The sequence below is a fragment of the Carassius gibelio genome, chromosome A9 (genome assembly GCF_023724105.1).
Source record: "Carassius gibelio isolate Cgi1373 ecotype wild population from Czech Republic chromosome A9, carGib1.2-hapl.c, whole genome shotgun sequence".
NCBI classification, from domain to species: domain Eukaryota; kingdom Metazoa; phylum Chordata; class Actinopteri; order Cypriniformes; family Cyprinidae; genus Carassius; species Carassius gibelio.
Window position 1 is genome coordinate 25,445,411 of NC_068379.1, and position 17,896 is coordinate 25,463,306.

General features: G+C 37.5%; 1 protein-coding gene across 3 annotated transcripts in view; it reads right to left on the reverse strand.

Moving 5' to 3' along the window:
- LOC128020240 (nuclear factor 7, ovary) overlaps positions 1–17,896 on the reverse strand; it is a 257,606-nt gene that overhangs the window by 2,742 nt on the left and 236,968 nt on the right. The window contains exons 2-3 of one of the 3 annotated variants that reach the window (XM_052607021.1): positions 605–1,024; positions 145–240 (exon numbers count right to left, since the gene is read on the reverse strand). The exons of the other annotated variants lie outside the window; for them this stretch is intronic. Of the exons in view, the coding sequence (XP_052462981.1) occupies positions 145–240; positions 605–1,000 (492 nt within the window). The 5' untranslated portion in view covers positions 1,001–1,024. The remainder of the gene's footprint in view (positions 1–144; positions 241–604; positions 1,025–17,896) is intronic. 3 annotated transcript variants of the gene reach the window in all.

The following is a 17,896-nucleotide window of genomic DNA, read 5'->3' on the forward strand; positions in this document are numbered from 1 at the left end:
CATATAACAGATCCAGAAGCAGATTGCTGCTCGTCATTTACAGAAATAACCAACTGGAATCATTATATTAAATATAACACATCATAATTGTGTTTAGTGATGCTACAGCTGAACTGAAAATGACTCTTGATTCTGTTTCCTCACCTTGATGTGTTGAACTGTTTTCTCAAACTCTTCTTTAATGTTTTCATTGTGTTGAAGTTTCTCCTGTAAGGACTTCAGTTCTGTATTGATCTCCTCCTAGAATTGAACAAAATAAAAATATATAAAACAGCAGATTACAGTGAAGAGAAGAGAATACAGTGATCATACAGTGCTGTGTTTTTGTGTATATCTCACACTAAATTGATTCAGAAATTAAAAGTAAATATAAATCAAACACAACCTGAATAAAAACAAGATACACTTTTTCATCAGTATGAATTTGATCTCTTACCCAGTGACTACACTTTAGTTCACAAACACAGAACAAATCAGAGCAGAGTTTATGTCATATGAAGTTGAGTAAAACAGCAGAGAGAAATACTGAGTGCATGAATGTGATGATATTTGTGTTTCTGATGAATTATTGTTCTTTACATATGAAACGAGACATTTGTCCTACCTTATATGAAGGAACAACTTCACTGATGGGTCTGATTGTGTGACTGACGTGTTTCTGTGAAGTAAAGCACACTATACACGCTGGCTGTTTGTCTTCCAGACAGAAGAGTTTGAGTTTCTCACTGTGTAAACTGCAGATCTCCTCAGATCCTGATGAACGACTCTCATTTCTCTCCTTCAGGAACGACTCACACAAGTTTTTTAACACCAGATTAATTGGAGGTTGAGCATTGGAGGACCTTCTCCTGCAGACAGGACACTCCTGAGTTTTCTTGGTTCTCCAGAACTGTTGAAGACACTCTTTACAGACACTGTGACTACATGACAGAAAAACCGGAACTTTGTAGATATCACAGCACACGGGACAAGAAAGCTCTTCTACAGATAGTGAAGCCATTTTCACTGTTTGAGCTCCAGCAACCTAAACTTTACTTTCACTTTCTACTTTCAAAAATAAATCAACCTCGAGAATCACAAAGATCTGCTCTGTTCAGAAACAATCTTCTTAAAAGTATTCCTCTTGGTTGTCCTCTGATGGCTGATTCTTGTTCTTTTGTCAAAAAGAAGAAAATCAGTGACAGAAAGGAGAAATTACAAGTCAGTCTCTTCCTGGTAAGTGTTGTAAGAGGGAGGAGTTTCTGATCACCTTTGTGTGTTTAAACAGGTCTGACAACAACAGCAAGGATTTCTGCAGATAATACAAATACTGTCCATGTTTTAATTGAAAATATGTGTTATGCTTCACCCAGTCTAGGACAGGGGAAGCAACGTCAAGTTCATGTTCATTCATTTATAAAGCACATTTAAAACAGCCATAAGACTGACCAAAGTGCTGAACATTGAAATCAAACACATAAAACAGAGAGATAACTAGTAGCTTGGTTATGTAAAGATTGATACACCAGTAAGAGAACTTTAAAATCGATTCTAAATTAAATAGACAGCTAATGGAGGGCCCTCAGTATAGAGGTGATGTGCTCACATTACGACTATTTTGAAGAAATCTAGCAGCAGCATTTTGGACCAATTATAGGCGAGTAATTTTGTACTTAGAATTACTGCAATATAGTGAGTTGCAGTAATCTTAGCATGAAGTAATAAAATCGTGCACAGCCAATGCTAACGTCATAGCATTTAAAAAGTGTTTGATTTTAGAAAGCATGCGGAGTTGGTACAAACTGGAACCAATTACAGAAGAGATGTCCAATTCTAATGACTCAGTCAAGAAGGACGAGTAGATTTAGCACACGAGAAGATCTGAAGGCCAATAAGCTACCCAGATCTATGCTGATAGCCTGAGAATGATTAGTTGGACTGAAAACAATCACCTCTATTTTATGTTCACTTAACGTTAAAACATTTTGAGCTAGCAGCAGAATTTGACCTCGTCTAAGCACATAACTATGTGCTGAAGGATAATTTCTCTTAATAGGTAAATACATCTGGGCATCGTCAGCATAGAACTGAAAAGTCACCCCATGCCTTCTTAGAATGGAGCCCAGAGGAGCCATGTACAGGGAAAAATGAAAGGTGCCAATATCGAGCCTTGAGGGAGGCCACAGGTGAGAAGAGCAACAGAGGAAGAGAAGTCACCTTAAGAAAAAAGATAAGAATATTTTGTATTCCCAAAAAAAATCTTTTTAAGAATGTATTTATCATTTTTCTTAAGAAAAATTCAAATTCTTTAAAAGAATGTTCTTGAAAATCATCTTAAATAATTTCTTAAAGTTAAGATAACTGCCAACTAGTCGTAAATCCCCAACCCGTAAGATTTGTTTTAATGAAATTTCTGCTTTTCAAATATTAAACTGTAACGATATTAACTTCCTATTCATCGGGAAGAAGGAGGCGGGAACCGGCGCACAATCAAAACATAATTTTAATATTCAAAAATAAACAAAACAGCGCGTCAGCCCCTCACGGCGACTGACGCGCACAAATAAAAACCTGGTCCTCTCTCGTCCTTCACGGTCGTCACTCCAGTTTTATATCCTTCCATCTCCTACGTGGGACTCAAGACCGGCGGTGGGGCGCAGGTGTAGCTCATCTCCAATCACTACACCTGGCCTCACTCCTCGTTCCCACGCCTCTCGGCCCCGCCCCACTCGCCACATAAACCTTTAAAAAAATATATACTTTTAATATTAAATTGTAACTACTTAAACATTTAACTTAAATAAGGTAACCTAATATATAAAATAGCATACTTGGTTAATCAGATGTCTGCGTTTCAGATGGAAGTACTGTGGGTTGCCAATAGGGAGAGAGAGCCAGAAAGGCCTCTTAGAGATCGAGCAGATCCTCTCACCCTTCCTGATCATGCTCTGCTTAGACTTAATAGGCTGCCGAGAAACTCAGTAATGTATCTGGCACATATTCTGAGAGTTAATTTGCAGCGAAAAACAAAAAGGTCCTTTCCACTTCCTGTGATACTGCAGACAATGGTTGCACTATACGATTCTTTGCTTCCGGATCATTCCAAGCAGTTTTAAGTAATACTGTGGGAATTAGTAAATCCAGTGTTTCCCGAATTGTCAAGGGCTCTCAGCAGAATGGTGAAAAACTTCATTAAGTTCCCATCAACAGTGGCAGAACAAATCCTCGTTAAACAGAAATTCATTGAGATTGCAGCATTTCCAAATGTACTGGGTGCAGTGGATGGGCCACACATTACCATCAAGGTAAATTATATTTAATACATGAATTAGTTATATTAACAACATTTCTTTGTAACTTGCTTTAAAATTTTTAGGCCCCATCTGGCGATGAAGAAATATATGTCAACAGAAAGAATTTTCATTCAATTAATGCCCAGATAGTTTGTGATTGCTCACTGAAAATAACAAACTTTGTAGGAAAGGGAGTTCACATGATTCTTTCATATTTACCAACTCAGCGCTTTGTCAGCAATTCAGTGAAGGCCAAATACCTGATGGGTGGCCATGAGGTAAGTAATATTTTTGGCATATTTATAATTTGAAACAAATTCATTTTACATATGACTTTGAATTTCTAGCATTTTCGGTCTCATGTTTTCTATGCTTTTAGTAAGCATAGAAAGTAAGTCTTCTTTTAAATGAGAACACAGTAATAATAATAATATTAATACTAGTAATTGATTCATTAATTACAATCAGTCAGTTTATTTTAATTATGATGTTGTGTCTGTGCTCAGTGCTTCAATTCAAATCATTACTGCATTTATTGTTACTTTAAAAATGTACTGCATTTGTTAATTTAGAACATATATTGACACATTTGGTTAATACATAAATTGTATTTGAAAGTAAATTATTACAATACAATTACAATTCTATCACAAAGTGAATATTTATGGAATTATTATATTTTTTTTCATAAATTAATATTTCTTGAACTACGATACTGTCATAAATATTTATTGAATTATACGTTTCTTTATATCTAGTGTTTCTCTCTCTATGGCAAGTCTCTTTCTCCACCTGAAGCAATTCCTCCTGAATGTTTCGGAGTGAAGCAAATTCTTTCAACAGCTGGGTCTGGATGTCAATCATTTCCTCTGTTTGGAACCTCTTTTGTTTTGGAGTTTGGTACAGGGGAGGGTTGCCATCTAATAGGATCTGTGACAAATTCATCTCAGGCTCCAGCGGGGCCTTAAACAAAATAAATGCCACTTTGTATATACAAAGTATATTTGTATACAAGTATACATAATAATTATAGAATTCATGAGAGATTACCTCTCCAACTTCTCTCTCCTCAGCAAGGTCCATTGTGGAAGGTGAAACAGCCGGCAAAAGCTCTAAAGTCACGGTCACTGCACAGTAAATCAAACAGTAACGTTATCGCTTGCTGTCTATAGTTTGATAGCCTAAATTTGAGTTAAAACAACAACATATATTTTTTCTTCTGTTGCCGAGTATATTTAATAAAAGGCCTACTGATGTTTTAACATAAAATACCATGACTGTATTATAGTGTCAGAATATTATGCCAATCACAGCATTATGCGGCAATACAATAAAGAGTTCTAGAATAAGTTCAGTTTTTATAACATTAAAAATAGTCAAATTTGCATGAATAGAATAGAGCTGTTTGTGTTGCTAGAAGCTTCACATCTGTATAAACTGAAGCGGTCTTAATATTGTGCCATATTTCATAATTTTGTACTATCTAGCTCAACCATCTGTCGAAGACTCCCATGACAGAATCATAACAGGAAAACCAAGTGTCTACACACCTTTGGTCTCAGAACCTAGAAAAGAACTGAGACAAATCACAAGAAAACATTTTTCTAAAGCGGTCTGGGCCTCCAGATAATGTGATTGACCCATCTGTCACTCTCCCCCTGCACTGAAGCAACACACTTAAACTCATAGCATTAGCAATCATGTGCTAAGTGAATCTGTTTCCAAGGCAACCTGGGTTCCCCATAAATTCAAAGAGGTGTGAACTGGTGAGCCTGATGTTTATTTCCTTTTTAATTTGATAGATATTATAGAAAAGAAAAACAGATAAAAACAGAGGTTGTCCACAATAATCTTCTTTATATTTTATTTATTTATTTTTTAAACAATGGCTAGTGACTAAACCTGAATACGGTAAACCTACAGAAAATGCTGAATTCATCCATCCATTCCATTCAAACCACTTATCCGCTATATGGAGAATATAGTTCTCATTATCGGCCATTATCAGGATTATTACAGTTTTTAACAATTGCTATGACAGTTTTTTCAACACATTCAAGAACTTTCCTACACTCTTAACGCACCAACACACCTAAAACATTAAGCAACATTTACAATGTTGCTTATATTCCTAAAAAATATATATATTATATCTGTTTGTTTTTCTTTCTATTTATAAATTAGCAAAAGCAAGAAATATGCCTCTAACACTAGTTTGCTCTATTCATTTTCTAAGGGGTTTTACTTTATATAAAAAGCACTTTAAAATGTAATCAAATTGAATGGCCAAGTGATGTTAGTCTTGAGTGTGTTGGTGTGGATATCTCACTTTCTGCAGAAATGTCTTTTATTTTAATCTGTATGTATCGTAAACCTTCAGCAAAGTTGGATTTTTATGACCAATTGAAACAACTTCTCAATCACTGTGATTTAAAAAAAATAAGTAATTATCATGGGAGATTTTAATATGAATTGGAATAAAAGAAAGGACAGGGAAAATTTAAAACAGATTTTTGACTATTTTAACTTTACACAACTGATAGAACAGCCTACTAGAATAACCCCTCATTCTAAAACTAGAATAGATCTACTGTTTACAAATAAACCTGAAAGAATTTTAAAACATTATAACCTGCTGACAGGGCTGTCTGACCAAAATGTAATTTCTTTTCAAGAAAACTAACAAAGCAACGCTTTTTAAATTCATTTAAAACCACTGCTCATTGTGATGTAGTCCCTAAAAATCAGCAACACAATCTTGAAATAGCTTTAAAAGAGATTGATTGGAGTGAAGTCCTGCAAAGTGAAAATTTAGAGAGAGGCTCTGATTATTTTTTGGGAAATGTTAAAGAGGTGTTTGAATTATTTACTAGAAGGGGACGGTTAACAAAAATAAAAGAGAATACATTACCCTGGGTTAACAATGAATGTAGGAAATTGATGAAAGAGAGATCAGCTCCTTAAAAAATTGCTGAATTCTGGTCTTTTAACTGATCTATATAAATACACCTCTATGAGGAATAAGGTAATACAGACTTTACGAAAGGCTAAAGCAAGTTTTTTTATGAACATTATTGAGGGGTCAACAATTTGGCAAACCATTAATAAATTAGCTAGTAAACAAAAGAACAATGTAAAACATTTTGAACTTAAAACTAACAGTACTCTAGTAAAAGATTCTTTATCTATAGCCAATAATTTTAATTCACATTTTAGAAATTCAGTGGATGAATTAAAACAGCATTTTACTGTAAAATACATTACATATAGACCTATACAAATTGATAAACCGTTATTTCAAATAGATGAAATAACTGAGTTAGAAGTAGCAAATATCATTGATGCATTAAAAAGCTCCAAAGCAAAGGATGTGTATGGGCTTGACACAACATTTTTAAAAACAAATAAAGATTCTTTAGTATGCCCAATAACACACACGGTAAATCTGTCATTCAAACAAGCAGTTGTTCCATCTGCTTGGAAGATGGCTACAGTTGTTCCAATCTACAAATCTGGAGATAAATTAAATTTGAAAAATTATAGGCCAATAAGTATTCTTCCTATTATATCTAAGGTAGCAGAAAAATGGGTATCAAATCTTTTGACTAATCATCTAAATAAGGGTTTTAATTCTTTACATCCAATGCAATTTGGTTTCCAAAAAAATTACTCAACAGATTCAGCAAACTGTTTGTTTGTTGAGAGAGTGAAATGTTTACTAGATAAGAATGCGTGTGTTGGTGCTGTCTTTTTAGATTTAAAGAATGCATTCGACACTGTTGACCATCAGGTGCTTTTATCTAAACTAACAAATTTTAATTTCTCAGAGGAAGCAATACTTTGGGTAAAATCTTATCTTTCTAATAGGAAACAATATGTATGTATTGATGGCGTGAAATCTTCTTATATTGTCTGCCCCAAGGGGGTTCCTCAAGGTTCTATTTTAGGACCATTGTTATTTTCACTTTACATTAATGACTTACCTGAAGTATGTAAAGATGTAAATATTCAGTTATATGCAGATGATGTAGTTATTTATACCCATGCAAAGAATTTTGAAAAAGCCTTGATTACTTTGACCTCTGCTATGACTAATGTACAGGATTGGCTTATCAGGACAGGTTTAATATTAAACACAAAAAAATCTGTGTGTATGATGTTTCAAAACGGTTAGTAGAGATGACGCATTCAAATGTATTTCTAGGAGGAGAGGAAATAGAACTTGTGAAAGAGTTTACGTATCTTGGAGTTACTCTGGATTCTACTTTCACTTTTAAAAGCCATGTAAAAAAGTTGTCTAATATTGTGAAGTTTAATTTAAGAAATTTTAGGTTTATTAGGTCTTTCTTGACAGTTGGTGCTGCAAGGCTGTATTTATATTCAATTATTTTTTCACATATGCAGTATTGTTTCAGTAGTTGGTCATTCACTAGTAACTCAATTCTTAAGTCAATAGAAACACTGTATAGGAAGGCGATAAAGGTGTTTGATAAAAAAAACCCCTCTCATTTCACCACTGTAAAATAATAAAAAAACATAATCTTTTGAGTTTTGAAAATTTTAAAAATCTTAATTATGCATGCTTTGTTTATAAGGTCTGGCATGGGCTTGCTCCACCCCCGTTGAAGGAGTTCATCAAACAGAGGGCAGATTGTGGTATTGGTACCAGGTCTGTCAGAAGAGGGGATTGGGAAGTACAAAATAGGCGAACATCTTTTGGCCAGAAAGTTTTATCAGTGATACAAAGCAAATACTTTAATAGTTTGCCACAGTCAATACGACAGTGTTCTAATTATCACACTTTTAAAGAACATCTTAAGAAGTGGCTTATGAAAAATCAAGTGTGTGAACATTTTTCTTACAAATTTTTGTGATGTGGTTTATGTATTGTGTTTTTTAGCAGAGTCTTGTGTATAGTGAGTATTTGTTTGTGTGTACCTGCCTAGGGACTACGGACGTAAATTAGCATTACTGCTATAATCCGGCTTGTTTACATTTGTATTCTGTACAAGTGTTCATCAACATGCTTTGTCCCTATCAAATAAATAACAAAAAAAAAAAAATATATATTATTTCTATTTTCATTTTATTTATTATAGAATTAAAGATGAAGCTTGCTATGTGTACTGTGTTAAAGGGGGGGGGTGAAATGCTCGTTTTCACTCAATGTCCTGTTAATCTTGAGTACCTATAGAGTAGTACTGCATCCTTCATAACTCCAAAAAGTATTTAGTTTTATTATATTCATAAGAGAAAGATAGTCTTTACCGATTGTGTGTGGGCGGAACTAAAGAATCACGAGCGCGAGTAGGCTTTTGCGTTGAGAGTGTTTGGAAGCTGCGACAGCTGTGAAGGCTGAAACTGAACGAGAGCAGCAGCAGCAACGACTCGCTCCGAGCGGGGCTCGAACCCCGGTCTCTGATGGGAGGCGGACGCACTAACAAGGAGGCAGAGATATTTTAAGCAGTTTTACTCACCACCTGCGGTTCCAACACACGACCGTGACCCTTTTTCGTTGGGACTGCATTATCCTTAAGAAGTAAACGATGTGCAAATCCGTCGTCAAACTGGGCTTGGTTTGTAAAACAAGCATTTTAGAAATGCAGGGAACAAACACTTGCACAACTCTGTTGAGGCTCTGTAAAAATAAACTCCATCCACTGGTCCCTTAATGCTGTTTTTTCTTTGGTAATCTGTGCAGGGTTGTCTTGCCCTGGCAACCAAAAACACACTTCTTTTGTGACATTTCGCGACGCTCTCGCTCTGATCAGCGAATGCATGTTGTGCTCTCACTCAGTGCTCTGCTATACGGGAGCGCGCGCTCTTCTGGCAAACGTGCCCTCAGGACCCATATAAGGAAATTCCGCTCCATCTAACGTCACACAGAGCCATACTCGAAAGAACTTTCCGAAACTTGTGACAAACCGGAAGGAGTATTTTTGGAACAGAAATACTCCTTCAAACGTACAACATAATTTTTGAAACTTTGTCCATGTTTATCATGGGAATCCAACTCTTTAACAGTGTAAAAAACTCAGTATGCATGAAATAGCATTTCACCCCCCCCCCCTTTAAGCTAACTGAGACTTGATATAGCACTTGCATATTATTGCTATCTTGTTGATTTTTATGGTATTTTCCTCATTTGTAAGTCACTTTGGATTAAAGCAGCTGCTAAATGACTAAATGTAACGTAAATCAAACACAAGATAATTCTGAAAAAAAAAAAAAAAACATACTGGGCTCAGTTCCCCGATAAAGCTCCCTCTTACCACGCTAAGAAGACTCGAAAAATATATCTTACCAAAGTTGTTTATGTTCCTAAGTGTGTTCCCCGAAGTGTCCCTTAGGAAGCTTCTTAACACGCTGCCTCTTACGTTCGACGTTACAAAGGCGCTGTCCCGAGTGAAGGTGCTGAATTAGTTGGCATCGATTGCTCAGGAATTGATTTTCCACTTCACGTGAAGGTGCATTACAGCGTTAAGAAAGACAACACGTTCTATGCAAATTAAACATTCCTCAAATTATTCCAGTAACATTTATTTGAACATAGTTTAAGTTATCAGTAAAATATAGACTATAAATTAAATTATCAAATGGTCAGTAATATGATAATTGTTGTGACAGATAGACGAACTGGGTATCCCTCGCTAATCATCCACCCTCCTTTATCCCGTTGTGCCACTTGTGCCGCTTCTTGACATGGGTTTAACGACTTCTAAAAATTATGTAATATGCTTTTATATTAATGGTAAGGTACTTTACAATCAGAGGCTTCCCCAAGTGTACCTCATTCCTAACAGGACAACTGGACCAACAGTGACCATTCTTACCCACGCCACCCTTACCACATCCTGCAACCAGCAAATCCCGGTACCATGGACAGCTATTTAAGGCAAGCAGAACAGACACAGATTGAGCGGGAAAAACAGACACGATTACTCTGACCCCTCCGGGGCACGAGAGAGTGCATCAGCTAACACATTCTCCACGCCGCGGATGTGCCAAATAATTAAACAAAAAGGCTGTAAAAATAGTGCCCAGCGTAAGAGGCGTTGGTGGAATTCTTTAGTGACTGGAGGAAAGTGAGGGGATTATGGTCCAAATAGACCACAATTGAATGTAAACCCCCACCCACATACACCTCGAAGTGTTGAAGTTGGGTGCAGCCAAGACCGGCGCCGAACTCAATAACAGCTTGGCATTTTGAAATGCCTGATGACACTCGGCCGACCAAACAAACTTAGCTGTGCCCTTCAATAAATTGGTCAGAGGGGAAACTACCATGGAAAAGTTACAACAAAAACCACGGTAATAACCGATCATACCCAGAATCAATTCTTTCTTCGTGGCCGGCGGGGGAAAGTTCTCTATGGCCACGACCTTCGCATTTACTGGCCGCACCTTACCTTGGCCCACCACCTTACCTAAATAAACGACAGTGGCCTGGGCAAACTCACATTTAGCAAGATTAAAAGTAAGAGTTGCTGCCACCAACCTCTGGAACAGTGCACGAATACGTGCCAGATGGTCACCCCAAGTATCGGCATAACAGACCACGTCGTCTAAATAAACGGCACATCCCTCCAACCCTGCAACTACCCTATTCATGAGACGCTGAAAGGTTGAGGGGGCGTTCCGAAGGCCAAAACTCATCCTAGAGTAAGAATACAACCCAGATGATGTCACAAATGCAGATACCTCCTGCGCTCTCAGTGTTAGTGGTACCTGGTAATACCCTTTTAACAAATCAAATTTACTAACGTACCGCGCACTACCCACCTGATCCACACAATCCTCAATACGAGGTAATGGAAAGGAGTCGGGCTTTGTCAATGCATTAACCTTCCTATAATCTGTACAAAACCTATATGTTTGATCCGATTTTTTAACCAACAAACATGGTGATGCCCAGCTGGAATAGGATGGTTTGGCCAGACCGTTATCGAGAAGATATTGAACACTGGCCTCCATACTTTTACGCTTCTTTAGAGGCAGTCAATAAAACCTCTGCTTAACCGGGCGGGCACTCTGTGTGTCAATATCATGCTCGATCAAACTTGTACAGGTCGGAGTGTCAGAAAATAAAGACGAAAATTCAGAAATTAAAAACTTTAACTCATTGCGCTGTTCCCCACTTAAATGCCCCTACATACTATCCAGTTCAGGCAGCTTCTGCGTGTTATTCAAGCACCCATGCAAAACTGCATCTTCTGGAAACTGCACCCCATCCTCAGCTGCCACCTGTGCGACGTTCGGCAGCGCCTCTACAACAGCCAATCCCACAGGACTGTCCGCATGATCACCCACCACCCCCTTAGCAGATGTGTAGTGGTAAAAAAAGAGGTGGGTAAACTATAAATTCTGGGTGACCACATCGTGGTCAAGGTAAGGTGGGCCACTGCCTACCGATGTATGTGTATCCTGATGACATCGCTATAGGCTATCATTTGATATTACTACCAAGGGTATCACTGGTTATTCCCTCATATAGGTCACACAATCACTATTTAATTCATACATTAATCTAAGTTCTTGTTAAATAGACTTAAGAAAGAATAATAAGGTTGAAATCTATAAAGTTTACTAAATGACAAAACAGAGAGAACTATTTTTTTTTTAAAGAGGAATAGAGAGGGAGGCTTATATCCAGGGGTTCCAATGCAATGCACTTGTATGCAATGATTAGGGATTTGGGATTATTTTAATAGTCGATTAATCTGTTGAATATTTTCTCAATTAATCGGTTAGTTGTATGGTATGTGGATCAGTGTTTCCCCAAATGCCCAGGAATGGTCCTCAAATGACTCGTTTTTTCCACAACTCAAAGATATTCAGTTGACTGTCACAGAGGAGAGAAGACACTAGAACATATTCATATTTAACAAGCTGGAATCAAATATTTTTTTACTTTTGTCTTTCATATATTTTATCAATTACACAGACTGCAATGACACAGACAGCTTCATTGCAAATGGACATCCTTTTGATCACGTGGTTCACGTAAGATGATTGACAGCTTTACAAACTATCAATAAGAGGAGAGTAATTGTTAGCTCTGTTAGCTGTTTTAGCTCTTCAGATTGCATAAAGCAGTGTAAAATGAATAGAAATGTTATTCTGTATGACAAAATATTTTACAAACATGTCATAAAATTATTATCTCTTCAAATGTGTGCACCATTGGACTATAGCCTAGCCCTGGCGGATCGTGGATATTGTATGTATACGAACACAAATAAACCGGAGATGAGATGAATGGCTGCTGTATGAGTGATGATTTCTATTCAAAATAACGAACATTATTATTATTATTATTATTACTATTATTAATATTATTTGCCGGATATCCATTTTTGAATCTTGATGCAGTCGTTGCGTGTCGTTCATTTTGAACCAATCTTTAATATGACTCAGGACTACAGAGTTGTCTCAGAGAGTGATTCGTTCATTTTATGTTGACCGAACATGCGCATTACACAACATATGAGTTCTGAATCGACAGGTGAGGTCCGAGTATTTTATTCTTCCTGTCACTCCCATAGAGACGGGAAGAGAAAAGATTAGTTCATTTTGCTGAACGAGACTCAAAGATCCGAGTCAGTAAAATGATCCGAACTTCCCTACTACTGGCAACACCGCAAGCAATTGGTCAACACTGACAAGTTGCAGCGCAATATGAAAGACTTAATTTTTAACAACAAACAACCTATGAAACTAATAATGAACAATATGAAACTAAAATGACATAAGCTTAATTTAAAATTTCATTGGAACTGTAGACTATTTAGAGGTGGATAAACTCAATTTATAGGTGGATAAACACACTTTGGAGGTGGGTAAATGCTATTTTTCCAAATTTTGGGAGGTGTGTAAACGGCGTTTACGTGAGTTTAGCCTCCACTACATCCCTGCCCCTTAGATGTGGAGTAGTACGGCTTCAGCAAATTAATATGGCAAAGCTGCGTTGATCTCCTGCGTTCAGGAGTAGACAACAAATAATTTGTCTCAGAGACTTTACGCGTGATCGTAAAAGGGCCTGAATACCTTGCTGTAAAAGGCGAACCTGGGATGGGCAGCAATGCTACCACCTGATCACCGGGATTAAATACCCTGGCCTCCGCCTTACGATCATACCGCTGTTTCATTCTGTCCTGAGCCGCACTCAGATGTTCACTAACCAATTCCAAGACAAAAATAATTTACGGTGGAAACCATTAACATACTCCACCAAACTGGCAGGGGTTTTTGACTGGTCTAATTCAGTGTTCATAACAGACAAAGATGTTCGTACTTTGTGACCAAAAACCAAGTCATTAGGACAAAACCCTGTGCTTTTTTGAACAACCCCACGGGCCGCCAACAAAAGCCATGGTAAAGCCTCTTCCCAATCCTTCTTCATTTCAACGCAATATGCGCATAACAGAGATTTCAAGGTTGCATGAAAACGTTCCAGCGCCCCCTGGCTTTGAGCATGATAGGCACTGCTCAAATTGTGCTTCACACCTAACAATTTCAAAGCAGCCGCAAACGTCTTGGAGGTGAAGTTCGAACCTCGGTCGCTTTGAATTATCTTCGGGATCCCAAAGACAGAAATAAACTGTGACAAACATTTCATAATGGACTTTGTGGTTATTGCCCTTAACGCATATGCAGCTGGATACCATGTCGCCTGGCACATTGCTGTAAACAGATATGTACATCCAGTTTTTGATGGAGTTAAAGGACCTACACAATCAATAATGATGTGTTCAAACGGCGTGCCTACGGACTGAATGGGCTGTAAGGGAGCAGGCTTGATTGTAATATTCAGCTTCCCTAACACTTGACAAAAATGACAAGTTCTCACAAACTTCATTACGTCTCTCTTAATCCGTGGCCAATAAAAATGTCGTAATATTTGATTATAGGTCTTCTTTACACCAAAATGTCCAGACTCTATACCATGTGCTGTTTTTAAAACTGAATCGCGATACTTGTCAGGTATCAAGACTTGCATCACCTGATCTGCCACATCAGGATCCACACAAGATGACCACTTTCGGAGCAAGAGACCATTTTGCACCAGATAACCTTTAGCTGGGTCAGCTGCAGCTAAGCCAAAAAATTTTTTCCAGACTCTGATCTTTTCCTTGAGCTTCAACCAGCTCATCATAATTCTGGAATAAACAAACCAGACACAGACATGTTAGACCCATCAGATGGCGAACGTATCTGCGCACGAGCAATTGCACGCGTCACAGCGCAGGCAGTAAAAACTTCTGGAAAATCTTGCAAACACTTATCTGGCTCCTCTAATGGCAAAGGCACATCAGTAACCACCAGCGGTGGGGACACTAAACACCCACCCAAATTATTGCCCAAAATGATATCAATGCCATCTACAGGTAAAGAGGGTCTCACGGCAATTGTAATCTCGCCATTTACAAATCCTGAAAATAATTGAACTCTGTGCAAAGGCACCGGGAAAGATTAAAGGTCTATTCCCTGAATTAAAACAAACTTCCCTGTATCTGATACTGGAGAAAATGGCAAAACCGAAGCACAAATAAAGCTCTCTGAGGCTCCTGTGTCCCTCAAGATCTTCACTGGGACTCTGTGCGCATCCCCTACCCACGAGACAAAACCGTCACTAATGAATGGCGCATAGTTCGACACATCAGACACCCCAGAAGTTTCACGCCCACTCCTAGACACAGCTCCAAGATTTTTTTCCCCACCCTCGTCAGGCTTAACGGCATTTAAAACCTCCTTAGTAGAGAACTGATCCTCATGAAACACCACAGGCCCATCTGAATGCACAACAGGAGACGTGCAACCAACAGCTTTTCCATTTGCAGTTCTACCCTTATTTCGCGCACCCAACACTGGACACTCTCGCTTCCAATGTCCTTTTTCCAAACAATAATTACACTTCTCACCAACAACCTCAGTCTCCCGTGTTTTATTCTTCATTAAATGATCAAATTTAACCCGACCTGATCGATATTCCCTATGGTCATATTCATAACGTGGAAAATACTCATGTACTCTACTTTTGTGCGTCAACACAAAACCATCGGCGAGAACAGCAGCCTCCGCAGCAGTCTTAACTTCATGCTCATTCACATAAATAGCTATACTCTCAGGCAAGATATTTTTAAACTGTTCCAAAATCAGCAAATCCCACGCCCTCAGCGGCAAGCCAACGATTAAAAAAAACTACTCAAATCTCTTGCCACTTCTGTATGGGTTTGTTTCTCACCTTTTCGCCAATTTCTGAAACGTTGCCGATAAGCTTCTGGAACGAGTTCATAACATTTTAAGACTGCCTGCTTTACGCTGTTATATTTCTTTCTCTCAGCAGGTGCCAAAGCCACAAAGGTCTTGCTTAGACCGTAGCCCTCTCCCACGACCTCGATGAAGCTCTCTGTAGCAAAAAAACTTAGTGCTGCAAGCAGCTGGGCTTCAGGGCTTAAAGCAAAATTCGCCATGTTAGCCTGGCAAGCGCAGGTCTGAGAAGGTCCAGCATCTCCATAATGAGTTGTCTTGGGAGGCAATTTTTTTTAAATATAGCCACGTCAGGCAAAATGTAAAAAGAGCTTAAGTTTTGCCAAATAAAAAAATTGACATGGACTAAACGGCTCCGCGTCCGGCTCCGTCTTTGATTCAATACAAGGACACGTTGGATCGCTGCCATAGTTGGCCGCTTACTGGACAGCACCATGCTTACCCATTTATAGATCTTAGTAATTTAGTGCCAAATTGTTTGCCAGATTTTAATGATCAATACTCTAATAACATTACAAAATAGCCTAGGCTAATTACCACCATATTAGTTCTGATACCACATAAAGTCAACTTAAGTCAAATAGGCCTGTATCCATTGCAAACATGTTTTATTATTTGTCTTAAAATGTCCGTCCGGGTTCTAATTGTTACATATTATATCACTGATGATATTTACTGCTCTTTATTTGTCACAAACTTTCTTGAGCAGAGGTGGGTAGAGCAACCAAAAACTGCACTCAAGTAAATGTACTTATAGAAATTATTGTTAATTTGATCCTCTGTGCTAGTATATTGTGTTATTGTGCTATTTTATTAGTTATTTTTAATATATAATATACCTTTGCCCTTATGGTAATGTTTGTAGGAGCCTACTCAATGTACTTTATTGTTGAATAATCTTTTTGGTTTAAAATATTCACCAATTCAGACTGTTTGATCAACTCTTTGAAAAAAATCGTATCTTTGAAAGTCACAAAGGTCTGAACCGACATGAGTAAGTTATGACAGATGTTTAAGTTTTAGGTGAAATATTACTTTAAGAATTGATTTGTGCATATTTTACCTGCATGAACAGACTGTGTTTCCAGTGCTGTAGAAACAGCAGCCCATCTCCAGATAAAAGGAAATATTCAAATCAAATCTCTTCTGAGACTCATTCACTCTCCAAACATGAGCTCCATTCAGCTGCCTGGTGTCTACAGTAGACTATATTAATCAAACAATGTAAACATTATCACACATACAGTTAATTACTGTATCTAAACACAGTATATTTCCATGATAAATAATAACATGAGAAGAATCTAAATAAAGCATTGCATTGATAATGAAGCTCCGTGTCACATGACTTCCACTGCTACATCTGCTTTGTGTATCGCTGATTTGGATCTTCATGTACCCTTACGTACATCACAGGGATGTCTATTTGATGTCTGCATTTAAATCTGCAAGACATATTTTATACGTCTATAGGACGTATCCCTATGTCAAATAGACGTTTAGAAGATATCTTTAAGATGTTTATGATTTAGAATATATGTAAAACTGACATCTTACAGACATCTATCAGATGTTTGTACACAGCAGATGTTTTCCAGATGAAGTGATCTTTAAACAGACATCTTGCAGACGTAAATGTGCTATCTGGGTAAGTTACATTATTACACCAGTAGTTGGCGAGCATTGTCCATCCTTTGAATATTATGAGCAAATATAAGATACACTTCATCCTTCTTATTTTTCCATTCATATTATTCAAAAACATGTGTACAAAGAAACTCTAGAAAAATGACAGTATTACAAGCGACAGCAAGGAACTATTGTATGTCAGGGTAGCAGCATATTTAATTTTTGTCTTGAATTAAAATTAGGCTTATTTTGCCTGTAAGAGCAGATGCCATTAGAAAATTTAATGTCATACGCTTCTAGCTATTTGCTTGTTCTGCTGACAAAACATGAAAAAAAAAAAAAAAAAAAAAACACTTTCAAGAGACAAAAACAAATGTTTTGGAAGTTGTGAGTTGTGCGAATGATGTAATCTGGGTCCTTTATAAAGTGCAGGCCATTGTAAAATGATGCACTTTCGAAACTATGCTTCATGAAGCTTTGAAACCTTTTGCAAATCATTATTTCAGACCATTGGTACAAAGTCAAATTATTTCAGTAAACAACCCTTCCTTACTCCACAACTCTTTAGAAATTTCCGTGGTGTTGGGGGGCAATGATCTCATGATTCACAGTTTTGAGAACCACTGAACCAGTGTCTATGGATTTTACCTGATCTCAGTTCAGTTTGATAAATTTGCAGATATTTTTAATGAGACATTTGTGTAATTAAAAGGAAGAGTAATAGT